This window comes from Sinocyclocheilus rhinocerous, unplaced genomic scaffold, assembly GCF_001515625.1.
Source record: "Sinocyclocheilus rhinocerous isolate Xijiao unplaced genomic scaffold, SAMN03320098_v1.1 scaffold2194, whole genome shotgun sequence".
NCBI lineage: Eukaryota > Metazoa > Chordata > Actinopteri > Cypriniformes > Cyprinidae > Sinocyclocheilus > Sinocyclocheilus rhinocerous.
The window spans coordinates 220,813-235,225 of record NW_015652304.1 but is presented as its reverse complement, the minus strand read 5'-3'; the positions used below and the strand labels follow the sequence as shown (position 1 = coordinate 235,225).

Genomic DNA, 14,413 nt, shown 5'->3' with positions numbered 1-14,413 from the left:
ATGTCTGCTCTGTCTGCTCCCTGGTTCAGCCTGCCCGGCACATGTGTTGCTCTCAGTGAACGCAAGTTGAATTCCGAGAGTTCCGAGAGGCGCTCTACCAGAATGAAGAGGCGCTTCGAGGAGACCGCCCTGGCGATTTATATAGGACACCACCATCATGCTGTCCGAACGGACTAAGACGTGGTGTCCCCTCAGGTCTGGCAGAAAGGTGCGAAGGCCCAAACATACTGCCAGCATTTCCAGGCAGTTGATGTGAAGCCGACCCTCCTCTTTCGACCAGTGGCCGAAAGCCAGTTTGCCGTCGCACAGCACTCCCCAACCTGTGTTGGAAGCGTCTGTCGAGACCACCTTCCTTCTGCAGACCATTCCCAAGGGCACGCGCCGTTCCATCCACTGAGGGTCTTTCCAAGGGGCCAGAGCTCAGCCAGTACTGAAGGGGCCGCATGCGATGCAGACCCAACTGAAGTACTGGAGACTCGGAGGCCATGAGGCCCAGCATCTTTTGAAATGCCTTGAGAGGGCGAGAGGCTCCAATTTTGAATGAGGCCACGAGCTGCTGAATGGCCAGTGCACGTTCTGGCACGACTACCGCCCTCATTTGGGCTGAGTCGAGAACTGTTCCCAGGAATGATATCCGCTGGCTGGGGGACAGCGCACTCTTGGCAAAATTGACCCTGAGTCCCAGGCATTCTAAGTGCTGAGGAGGAAGGATGTGTGAGATAGTAGCTCGTCCTCCGACTGGGCCAGAATGAGCCAGTCATTGATGTAGTTCAGAATGCGGATTCTCATCTGTCTCAGCGGGGAAAAAGCCGCATCCATGCACTTCGTAAAAGTGTGAGGAGCTAGGGTCTGTCCAAAGGGAAGGATTGTGTATTGATAAGCCACTCCCTCGAATCTCAAGAATTGTCTCTGGTGGGGGGCTATCTGGATGTGAAAGTAGGCGTCTTTCAGATCCAGCGAAAAGAACCAGTCCCCTGGGCACACTTGCAAGAGGATCTGCTTCAATGTAATCATCCTGAACGGCTGTTTCATGAGGGCGCGGTTCAGATGTCTGAGATCGAGGATGGGTCTTAGGCCGCCATCCTTTATGGGGACGAGGAAGTATCGGCTGTAGAAGCCTGACTCGCTCTGAGCCGGGGGAACCATTTCTATGGCTCCTTTCACCAGCAAATTCATAACCTCGGCGCACAGGACGTGTGCGTCTTTGCTCTGAACCGACGTGACAGCTCCTCCGCATCTGAAGCCGCCAGAGACATGCTGCCATCCATGTCATCGCACTCGCTCCCACCAAACGAGACCAGATCACTCGCAGCCGCAGAGGGATGCTGGTCCGGGTGAGTGAAGAGGATGGGAGAAACCTCTCTATGAGGAGAGAGTGAGGCACGTGGGGGCTCAGCTGGCGTGGGCTCACTTGTCTCCGAGAGCCGAGTTACTCTGCCCCGCTGCTTTTTCCTCACAGGTTCCTCTAAAAAGAAAGCTAACCACAAGCGCAGAGAGGCGAGACTCATATCCTCGCAATGAGGACATTCTGTCTCAGTGAGTGCAGTTTCAGCGTAGGCGGCGCCCAAGCATGAAACCCACTCGCCGTGTTTGTCAGCGGCATGCAGGGAGCCCTGCACGAGCGACAATAACGGCGCTGCATTTGTGACAACACCGAGAAAATTTGCTCTTAGAAATTTGCTCTAATAGAGAAATCGCCGGATGGCAGAAGGGGACCTGAAGGGGAGTGGCGAAGTCATTCGAGCAGGAAGGGGTCTAGATCCGCTGCGAGGCTTGTTCACGGCAAAGGCTTCGAGTCTCGAAGAGCGAAGATCTTGCAGTTGTCGGTGAAGGAGAAGAAATCTGAGGATCCTATGGCGAAATGCCCGCTTATATAGCCAGATGGCCCCATCCCATTCTGGCGGGCTTCGTTGCCATAGGCTCGTGCAGCTCTGCAAGACACAGTACGAGTGAAGTATCGATAGGCAACGGCAGCTTTCAGCCTTTGGCAGGATAGCAGAAAAGCATTGCCTCAAATCTCTTTTATTTTTGTGAGTGACAGGCAAACACCCATCATTGCGTGCTTATAAAACCCTTGTCGCAAGCTTGCTTCATGCAATTGACTAATAGCACCTACAGATCAATCCAGTGAGATGGCTTTATTCATCAAATCAAGTAAAAGCTGTTTTCCCCACTTGAGTTTATTAGTTACATAGGGCACATTCCTTTGTATGCTAATCTTCACTACCACCACAGCACAGAACGTAACAATATTGTAATCTTTACTAGATGCAATATAAAATGACTCTGTATATGACAAGCAAGTCAAATATTCTCTTTCATATTGCACTGAGAGATGGTGTAGCGTATTGGTCTCCACTTCACCCATCTTCTTGTTTTCTCCTTTCTCAGGTTCAGCATAATACATTTCTGTCTCTGTCTCTCTCACTAACTACTCATCCATCCTGTCCTCTGTCTCCCTCTCTTATTGGCTTGTTCTTGCCGCTCTTGTTGTGTTCAGTGGACAGGAAAGATGTTTCTATGGCACAGATCAATGAAGACTCTAATCGCACACCATAAACTCTCTCTTTCTCCTCTGTGATGTCCACCTGCACATACAGTCCTCTAAATCTCTCTGTCTGTTTAAATGCAGTATCCCTTTTCTGCTCAGTTTCCCTTCTTTTATTGTTCCTGTCTTAAAGAGGTCGTGATATGAGCAATCAAATTTTCCTTAAATTTTTTTAAATATGAGATCTTCTTTGTACTATTAACGTCTTTAATTACTCACCCTCATGTCGTTTCAAACCCATAAGACCTTAGTTTATTTTCGGAATACAAATTAACATTTTTGATTAAATCCAAGAACTTTCTGTCCCTGCATAGACAGCAGTGGGCCTTGAATGTGTTAGTTCTGTTGCTTTCTATGGAGGGTCAGAAAGCTCTCTCTTGTGTTCCGAAGATGAACGGGTTTGAAACGGGGTTGTCTTATGGGTTTGAAATGACATGAGGGTGAGTAATTAATTACAGAAAATATCCTCATTATAACAGCATTTATTTAATCAAACTCCAGAAATGCATATTGTGGGATCTGTGACATCACACTCATAAATATATTTGCATATGACTGCCTCCAGAGCAAGACGTTGATGAATAATTATACATCACTGCACCATAGTGTAACAGTGAGGCTGAGGCAGCGTTAGAATCCATTTGCAGAAGTTTATTAATAGAAATAACAGGCAGAGAGTCAGTACCGTAACAGCAGTCCAATCTTTCAACATACACAAGGGAGATCCAAAAGGCAGAGACGAGTAAGCAGGCAAAAGGTCCAAACACAATCATCAGTCCAAATCAGGCTATCAATCCAAAGGGGTAAATCAGTAACCGTAGAGCAGATAATCAGGCAGAATCATACACAGAATAGGCAGGCAGAAAACAATGGAAACGCTTGGTAAGGCAGGTAAACTGGCAATACTTCGCAATGAGCAAACACACAGTTCCTTGCTAAATACTGATCAAACAGGAAATGAACGCAGAAGCAGAGGGAGCGGTACACAGTCAGTACTCAGGCGAGGGCTCCCTCTGCTGGTGTGGCGTTACACATAGGCCCCATCCACTGGCGTTCATTTACTCTGTCTACACCGGACATGAACGTCACATCATGTCAAAAGCAAATAGGAGGACCCATTAAAATCACTGATGCTTTCTACACTATAGTATACCGATGCAAGTTCACATTTTGACAGATTTCGCCTTGCGCTCGAGTCTGTCAACAACAGGACAAATGTAAGAGTAAAAGAATATTCACGTCCTGTTTAAAAAAAATGCAAAGTCTTAAAGGAGCCTTAAAAATCCATGTCATGACCCTTTTAAAAAGGACTATGAGAGAGTGAGTTACCTGATTTGGTGAGTTGTGTGCTTGTGTGTCTTTATTTATATTAATAAATATGGTGAGTGTTACATAACATTTTTAAATCATACATTTAAATAAGATGTTATTCTAATCTGTAAGATGTTAAGCTTTAAAAAAAAAATAGAAAATAAAATTTTGAAGATGAAGATTTATTTTTTATACCATGAAGATGCTGCATAACCGATATTTACATATTATAAGGCAATACTCAGAAGTAATCAAAGATATCAAGGAATCACCTTTTGAACAGAATAATTTGTGTAATTGTATCTTATTTGCTTTAACATCATTAGAGCAGAAACCAATTCAAAAATTAAAATAAAGTAAAAAATGAAAATCATATGATAGCTTTTATTTAAAAATCTGCAAAGGATATGTAAACAGTTGAGAAGAACTATACATTGGCTTCGTGGATAGAGTAAATGTGTGCAAAGATGCTGAAAACTGATCAAAAGTAACAGTAGCCTAAATAAATGCGGTTCTTTTGAACTTTCTATTTATCAAAGAATCCTGAAAACAAAATGTATCACAGTTTCCACAAAAATAAGAACCAAATCAGAATGATTTCTGAAGGATCATGTGACACTGAAGACTGAAGTAATGATGCTGAAAATTCTGCTTTGCCATCGCAGGAATAAATTGAATTTTAAATATATTCAAATAGAAAACTGTAATTTTAAATTGTAATAATATTACTATTTTATTGAATTTTTTGACTGAATAAATGTAGCCTTGGTGAGCATAAGAGACTTCTTTCAAAAGCACTGAAAAATCCTACCTACCCAAAACATTTTTCAACAGTAGTGTACAAAAGAGTCAAATTTTACACAGATTGCCAAAAGTATGTGGACACCCCTTTCTGATTTGTTTTTTTCAACTTCTCCTACTACTAAAGGGTACATAAAATCAAGAATACAGTCATTCAGTATCCTTAAACAAACATTTTAGTAGAACTGGGCATACTTGTCCTGCTCCAGAATCATAATACACAAAGCAAGGTTCACATAGAAAAGGTTCACTGAGTCTGGCGTGGAAGATCTTGACTGGCCTTCACAAAGCCTAAACACCACATCTGTGAGATGAATTAAGATCACAACTGCATTTAAATAGGAACAAACCCCTGTTCCATCATCAAGTATGAAGCCTTCCCTGAGGACTGAAAGCTATTATAACAGCAAACAGAAGACCAACCCCTTATTTATGTCCATGGTTTTGAAATAACTGTTAATGTTCAGCAAATGCTGCAATGACTATCCTAATTTCCTTTTCTTTCTCTTTCCTCTTGTCATCCTCCATCCTCTTTTCTCTCAGTCCATCCATCCATCCTTTCCTCTCTCTCTGTCCTCTTTAAGACAATGTTGTGCGGGGTTGTGTTGAGGCAGAAGGTATTTTAATAAATCAGCATGTTTTCTCTTCTTCTTTGATCCTCTCTCTGTGTGTTTGCTGTGCTATATAAAACCAGGCAGTGGGATGTTGTCTTCTCCAGCTCTCTCTATAAGTGCTTATAATGTTTCCTTGCGCTTTGGCTTGTGTAGAGAAAAATATTGTAGGGGGAGACCACGGGCAATTCTGACATGTTTTACATTTTCCTTATTAACTCACAGACTGTTTGATCTGACATGAATAATATGTTTTCAAAGCAAATAATCTCGTTATTATTTGAAATAATATAAATAATAATATACCTCTTTTTTTACTACATTATATTGAACCTATATTATAAGTCCATACAGTATCTTTCAGTCATTATAACATTTAACAAATAACCTAGAAATAAAGCAGATCATCCAAAAATATTACAGGTCTCAAATTTTTGAGATAAAAATATTTTTTTTGTTATAAATTCCTCACAAAATGAAATGATAATTTTTCCATCTTTTTTCTTTCAAGAGACAAGTCACACTCATAATTTACTCACCCACTTTTTTCTGAGTAAAAAAAAACATATACACACACACACACACAATCCATGGATATAAATGGGAGCCAAAATGGGTTGTTTACCAACATTCTTCAAAATATAATTTTTTTCTGCCAAAAAAAAAAAGAAATTCATGGCATGAGGATAGATAAATAATGACAAAATGTTCATTTTTGGGTGGACTATCCCTTTATCCCTTTCCCCAGTCTTATCAAACCACATTTATGTAGGTTAGTTAACATACACACATACATGTTCACTCATGCACATACTAGATAGTATTTTAATGAATGAATGACATAATACTGGTCAAAGGTGTCAAAGAGGACATTCCAATGCCAACATACAAAAAAGCTCATATGCATGTGGCACATTCATACAGTACATTCAGCTGTGAATAGCTGATAGGCCTAAATATCCCCTGCATAAAATAAGTCTCTCCATTCTGGCTATTATATACATATCTGTGCTATATTTATTTGCTGCATTTCTGCAGTAAAAAAAATAGAGAAGTTGATTTAGGAGGAATAGGACGATGTGTTTTAGACAGATGCTTAGAGCTGATGGTATTGATCTGAGCATCTAAAGCACACTCATAACGGTGAAAGCTTCCAAAGACAGGCCAAACAAATTGCTGGCCATAGAAAGCTATTGTGTTACCGCACATCGCATTGCATCACACATACCGCATCCATCCCACAAGGACACGAGGGGAGTCGGCTTCATAATCTAATCTGGCTGACATTGTCTCCTTTACAGGATAATCCTGCCTGACAATATGTCCCCAAATTCTACCTTTCAAAATATGGTTTTGATGCCACTTTTTTGTTTACCAGCAGAATTAGAAATTGCTCAAATCGTATTGTTATTTCAGAATGTCATTTTATGTCATAAGAATCATTACATACGTAAACTGTTTTTTCGTTCTGTGCAATAAAACCACATCTGCATTGCTGATTGATGCATGAAACATTGTAATCACTGCATTTGTGCACATCACTATGTTCTAAAGGCTGAAGCGAAAGATCAGCCTTTCAGCAATTCAACAACACTCTTATTCAGCTTTGAACACACAGTGCCCTCTTTAAATGTGCTGTAAACGGATCGATAGCACTCTGAACCTGTTTTATTGTTATGCTTCCCTTCATACATTGTGTGCCGTTTCTGGATCTGGCTTTCTTCTGTACCATCACTATATGCTCCATAGACACAAAAAGGTTCTGAAAATTGAGTGTTTACAATTGGCAGGTTTATGTCTGGTTGATTTGGAATGGCTTGTCTGAGCTTGTTTGCTATCATCTAAAATGAACATTGGCTTGGCAACACATGGGCACATCTGGATTAAAAAACAGCAGCTCATCAGAAATTAATACACCTGACCATTAGACCTTGTTGTCCTGGAGTTTTGTTTAGATATTTCAAGTAATGAAATGCATTCATTATTAAAAAGTGTTGATCACCAAAAAAAAAAATCGTTTTACAAAAAAAAAAAAAAAAGGTTTATTTTGCTTCAACAATGTATAATGCATATTTGCATAAAATAAATTTTGTGTTTACATTTATTAGATTCCATTAAATTCTTTCTCAAATCAGTTTTTTTACCTTGAATATATTAAAAAGTGAAGCTGATGAATATGAGATCTCATATTCTTTAATTAATCTACAGCTGTTTTTAAGTTGTCCTCGTAAAATAAATGATAAAGCTCTACTGTTAGTAAAAGCCTTGCCATCCAAAAAGCTAAAAGTTAAAAAGCCTCTTTTTCTCTCCACATTACTTGCTTGCTTTCTCTTTCTGTCCCCCAGGAAAATTCTTGACATCTCAAGAACATCATAGTCCATCTTTCTCTACAAATAATCTGGGCATGTGTTTTGCCTGATGACAGAATATAATGAACAAAAGGTCAACGCAGAATAAATAAGGTAACAAGTTATGAATATTCATAAGGTCTTTGCTGAATCATAGTTCTGTGCTTTTTACCTCACATAACACAATTCATGTTTTCTTTTTTAAATCATAAAAAAGTGTTAAACGAAAATACTATATTGCATTAACGTCAAGCAAAAACTAAAGAAGCTCAATGCAATGTATAGTACTGTATAATATACAAGTATGATATATATGTATGTCAATGGTTATTTTCATGGCTTTGCAATGAAAGTATGTAAATACATTAATATTGTATGTATGTAAATACATTCATATGGTACCATATTCATTGTTATCATGCAGCCAGCTTAAAAATGCATCTCTCTCTCTGTTTCTCGGTCTGTTTAAGGGGACCTTGGCATGAAAAGGCTGAAGACCTCTGGTCTATAAGCTTTTTTGACAGATATTCCAACTACTGTAGAAGATTAGCATGCGAAACATGCTGGTTGGATATCTGTGTGAAACTGGAAAACCTCAGTATCATTTGCTGGCTGTTGAAATGATCTGTGGATCAGAGATATGAGAGCAGACCAGAGTGCCAGATCACTGCCTTATCTAGATGGGTTAAAGTGTTGAGCCAGCATGACTGACCTACAGATCAGATGACAAGAGTGCAATGTAAGCATGTTATATGCACATATAAGCCACAATCTACATGAAGCAGCAAAGAGAAAAAAACAGAGAAAGACAGGAAAGAAAAATAGGGTTTGTGTGTTCAATGTACACTACTGTTCAAAAGTTTTAGGCCAGTAAGATTTTTTATTGTTTTTGCATTTATTAGATCAAAAATACAGTAAAAACAGTAATATTGTGAAATATTATTATAATTTAAAAAAAAAAAATTTTGTTAATGTATATTGTATATGATAAATAAAGTATATAATTTATTGCTGTGATGGCAAAAGCAATCATTCCTCCATTCTGCAGTGTCACTTATTCAAGATTTTGATTTCATTTTATATTATCAGTGTTGAAGACAGTTGTGCTAACCATGATATGGCAACCACAATGCTTTTCTCAGCATTCTTTTCTGAACAGAAAGTTCAAAAGCAGAAATTTGATATGTAATACTTTTACATGCAATTACAATGAATGGGACCTTCACAGCTTCAAAAATTATGCAAAATTCACAACAAAAGTAGCATAAAAGTGGTCCATGTAGCTTACAATGCACATATTCCAAGTCTTCTTCCTAGCACTCCTACTAGTGTTCATGAGAGAAGTGATGTCCGATTGGTGAACAAACAGTTCTTTTGAGTAAGATCTTTTCAACTAATCGGTTGATTCAATTCACAAAACCTCTCTGATCTAGCTCTAGATGACACAGTCAGTTCTCGGGTTAACAGCTCACAGAATATTCCCATGGAAAGATTTTAATTTGATCTATTTCTGAACCACAGCTATTGTATGGCTTCAAACAGCACACAAGTGTATGGATCATCTTCCCAAAGCTTTGTCCTCATTTTTGTAGCTTTAAAGCTACATATTCATTGTGTGGTAATTGGATGGAAAATAATCTCCTTATTGTGTTCCACATAAGAAAGTAAGCCATACAGGTTTGGAACGACATGAGGGTGAGTAAATGATGACAGAACTTTATTTTCTGAGTGAACAGTTCATTTAAACTAGATGGAGAAGTTTCAAGTGTGTAAACACTCTGAGAGGCAAGGTGGGGTTTGCGATCGGTTTATGTACTAAAAGAAGATGGCAGAACGTCCTTGAAAGTCCTTTGAGAGTTAGTGTGTTTAACCGAAAGTAAGGGAGAGACACAGACTCTGCGAGGAGGAGTGTGTGTGCTGAGGTGTGAATAAAAAACGCTAAAAATAGACCAGGAGGTGAACCTCCCATCCGCACCTATACTCACTGCTCTTTATTGACCCCTCAAAATGCGCATCTTTTTATGCGTGTGTGCGAATGGGAAAGACGGTGATACACGCATGGGCAAGTTTGCGTACATGTAATTTGATTAGTATGCAAGCCCGCAGCTTTGAGATCTGTCTCGTTCTTGAAGAAACACACCGAACGATGTCCACTGATTCTTTCCTGACTATTCCATGTCAAAGTCTGCCTTCTGTTCCACCGTCCGCTGCCAGCTAGTGTGCTCTGTTTGAAAACATCCATCCATCCATCTCATCTTTGGCTTATGTAGCGGTATGTTGTAAAGTCTGATTCCTGGGTGTGAGTTTGTAGCAGAGTTATAATGCAGGAGGTGGAGAGGGCTCGACCCTTTGTTTCTCCACCATCGATCAGCCGGTAGATAAAGGTGGGCCGTAAGTCACTCCACAACAGTCTTTGTCTGTTTTTACAGCTCCCTCAAGGCCGAAGCTGTATTTAGTCCAAATCACTGCCAAATCTGCTCCTCCTTGATAAAGAGAGGCTGAACAGAAAGACGTTCAGCAAAGCAGAGCCAGGACCGACTTGCTGACATTAATTACAGTTAATGCATGGGCAGAATGGACGAGGTGAGAGGAACTGAATATTGATTCACCATATATTTTGGCTGGGTGGGTGCCTATGAATACTGTGCCTTCCTATCCTACTATATGCCTGTACAGCACTTTTTGCTGCAAAAACATTTTTTGCCAGGTAATAAAAATGTGCTTCAAGTTCATATCTATCTATCTATCTATCTATCTATCTACCTACCTATCTATCTATCTACTAGATTTTATTACGGCGATATTATTTCATATTACTGACTCAAACTGATTACATTATTAGGTAAAATGTGGTGGAAGTAGTGCTATTAAGGGATAGTTCACCCAAAAATGAAAATTCTGTCATTTACTCACCCTCCTGTCGTTCCAAACAAATAAGATGTTTATTCTTTTTTCATTCAACACAAATGAAGATATTTTTAATTAAACCTGAGCCATTGCACTACGGGCATCCTGAGTTCAAATGCTGACTCAAGGACCTTTCCCGATCCCGCACCCCTATCTCTCTCCCACTTTGCTTCCTGTCAGTTCTGATCCTAAATAAAATTTAAAAAAACCTGAGACATTTTTGTCCCTCGATTTAAAATCCACTGCACCATACTTTGATGCTTCAAAACGTTTATAAATACATTTGAACATAAATCCATATGAATTGAGCAGTTTAATCCAAGTTTTCTGAAGAGTCACGATCGCTTTATTTGGTCAATAGATTTTGTTTAGGTTTTTATTCACATATAAACATTGTTTCTATTCAAAAGACACAATCTTTATAAGTAGGGATAAATTACCCCATGATTTACTCACCCTCAAGCCATCCTAGGTGTATATGACTATATATATGACATCCTGGTGTATATAAAAGTGTGGAGCACTTTTATGATGGATGGATGTATTTTTTGGGCTTTGAAATCTTGACCCCCATTCACTGCCGTTATAAAGCTTGGAAGAGCCAGGAAATTTTTTTATATAACTCTGATTGTATTCATCTGATGTCATTCATCATCTGAATAAATGGTAACAGAATTAAAATTTTTGGTTGAACTTTCCCTTTAAAATTTCATCTGCAATGTTTCACTTTAGTTTAACTAACATATCCTAAAAGATTATTTCTCAAAACATGAACTCAAAATTAAAGAGTGTTGAGTTTTAGCTGAACGAAAGCTAAACATGTAATACAGGTCAGTGCTTCTGACTTGATGCCACTTAATGAGAGAACAGGCCACTGCTATACTCCTTATGTATTACGTAACCCTAATCATTCACACACGGGATGCATGTCTGTTCATCACCATAACAACCTTTTCAGTCCTCTTCAGTTAATGGTTATCTAATATGATTGGGTGGGCAACTGCATTAACTGCCTAGTGAATTTAATACACTAATATACTAGTACTATATCTATCCTTATGAAGAGAATCTGAACATGCTTATACTGTACCAAGAAGAAAAGACGGCTATGGACTTGAAGGATGTGGGATGGTGGAGTGAGGGCCCTCCTCTTTTTTGACCCTAACAAACCACTTTAACTTTCACCACACATCTGACGGTCATTCGTTCTTTTACTCATTTGCTTGTAGTCAGAGTTAATTAACTGAATTAGCCTTCTGGGGTCTGACACTTAGAAAGGAGGACCTAAGCCGATTTCCACCAGCCTGCAATGTGTGTGTATGTGTGCAAGCATATTTATTTATTTTTTCTTTCATGCTAAGCTTGTTCAGTTATAATTCTTGTTCAATCAGTGTGTTTCTAACAGGAAAATTGCAACCATTACATCATCAAAATGTTTTGACAGGTGAACTGTGGTAAGATCTAAATGATCTGGTTTTAAATGAAACATTGTTTAAAATGACTGAATTAGACTATATTAGGTTACACCAACAGTTGTCACGGAAACACCTGCCTCACCAGCCGAATCAGCCTCCTACACCCGCTCACAATCACCTGATTACTGATCACGGACACCTGCACCCACTTACCACACCACTCAAATACTCACTCACCTCATTCACACATCGACTGGTCTCAAGGTTGCAAGCTTCTCTGTCCTGGTTCCTCGCCTTCCGATCTGCCTGTTCCCCTCGGATTCCTCAATTCTCGGCCGGAGGACTGTAGTGCCGACCCAGATAAGACTTTGTTTTGCTTCCATTACTCCCTATGTTGAACTCTTTTCCGTTGGAAGCCTCTCCTAAGTTCCTTTTATTAAACTCTCTAACTTACGTTAACCTGCCTGTCTGCCTCTTTGTCCCGGTTGTGACAACAGTAGATTGTTAGAGATCATCAGGTAACTTTTTACAGCTAATTACTTACAAGAATTATTCTTACAAAATATTCTAATATTCTTACAAAAATACATGTTTCCACTTTGCAAGACTTTAATTGATGGACTGGATTATTGTGATGTTTTTATCAGCTGTTTCGACTCTCATTCTGACGGCACCCATTCATTGCAGAGGATCCACTGGTGAGCAACTGATATAATGCTAAATTTCTCCAAATCTGTTCTTATGAAGAAACAAAATCATCAACATCATGAATGAACTGAGGGCGAGTAAAGTTTCAGCAAATTTTCATTTTGGATTCCTTTGTCTTTTATCCTCCTTTGATCATTCAACTGTCCTGATACAGTAACTGTGTTTTTATTTATGACACATAAAACAAACATGGCTGACAAAAGTAGTAGTACTAAGTGCCTCTAAAATCTGTAAAATACAATTAAAGAAAGAAGCTGGATCTTCTACACTTTTATTCAGGCATTATTTGTAATGTCACATTTTTTTGTTGTAGTGTACTTCCCACAATGGAAAATATGTCTGTCCACTGTATTGGACTTTGATGGGTATATTTTGAGCATTTCAATGGAGATTTCCATAAAATTCTATTGTGATTATCTTATAATATTATAGGAATATTTACATGATGATGTAATGCAAAAAATAAATTATGTAATTGTATTTAATTATGTGAATACAGAGCAACAGCAACAGGAATGTATATATTATATGAATAATATAATAACAGTTCATTATGATATTTATACAATATGCTTTTTTCTTTCTGTCCTTGTTTTTTTCTTTTTTTTGGTGGGGGTATCAACAAATGGTCATTTACGTAGATCACTTTAGAATACAACCCTAAATTCATGGTGACAGATGAGTCACAAATGGGTTGGAATCATTACATTCTTGTTTTGAATTGAAAAGAAAACCTTAAACTTTATTTTTCCGTAGTGATAATGCATGCATCAGGGGGTTAAAGACCCATGCCTTCTGTTTCCACACGCACACTTCAAGCCATTTCTGCAACCTCGCTTTATGATCATGACAATTTAACACAAGCTTTGCAACTATCCAAACCATTCCTGCGAGGCACTGCTGAGTGATAAACACAAATTAAATGTTATCTCTCAAGAGTAGACCCCAGAGAGACTCTAAAAATCGCATCTGAGCAGTTGTGGCGGTTGCGGCTCATTGCCATAATGATGTGTATTATCATTAAGGCTTACAGTGCCATAACCGCTGCTCAGCACTTCTGCACACAATGAGAAACAGCCAACATGCCGCCGCCGTGATTCTATATTAATGCGCTACAGCACGCGCTGTGCGCAACTTACAGGAAAATATGGACATAATATATCCGTTAACACTCAGGTCATACATGAAATATTACCACATCACCAGAGTGATTGTATAGATTCATAGTCCACCGCCAAGCATCTCTCCATCTCCAAAAGAGCTACGGTTTGCTTCCATACATCTATGACAATATCATATAGCCTACATGACTGTGCTCGCGCAGCAACCTGCATTACGTAGGCTACGACTTGTTTTGCGAATAATAGACTCAGCGTAACGTTCCCCCTGCTTTGACCAGATAACTTACTTTTCACAATGGCGAGGATGCAGAAGAGCGTCCACAGAGCCATCATCTCAGCGAGGACTGGGAAGCATCTGCCGCGCGTGAACTGCTCTCTCCCGTGCGCGCGTGTGGTCGTGCGTATCGGAGCGTGACTTTGTCGAGGTGGACACGCGCTCGAGGGTTAAATATATTTTCTTTCTTCTCGACGTTATTCGGTACCTGGCATCGTTACGTCAGCGGCTGTAGGTCGCTGAACGCGTGGTTTTCCCCAGCGATGGAGTGGGAACGGTTTTATGAGCAGCCAGGTAGACGAAGGACTAGTCGCGGTGCGCGAGAGGAGATGAGAGGAGATGCAACGAGATGACAGAAACAGCGAAGGG

The 14,413-nt window shown here is 39.5% G+C and overlaps 1 protein-coding gene across 1 annotated transcript in view; it reads right to left on the bottom strand.

Moving 5' to 3' along the window:
- LOC107714697 (neuronal acetylcholine receptor subunit beta-2-like) overlaps positions 1-14,372 on the bottom strand; it is a 44,624-nt gene extending 30,252 nt beyond the window's left edge. The window contains exon 1 of the mRNA XM_016520649.1: positions 14,058-14,372. Coding sequence (XP_016376135.1) covers positions 14,058-14,103 — 46 coding nt within the window. The 5' untranslated portion in view covers positions 14,104-14,372. The remainder of the gene's footprint in view (positions 1-14,057) is intronic.
- Between the last annotated feature and the right edge of the window lie 41 nt (positions 14,373-14,413).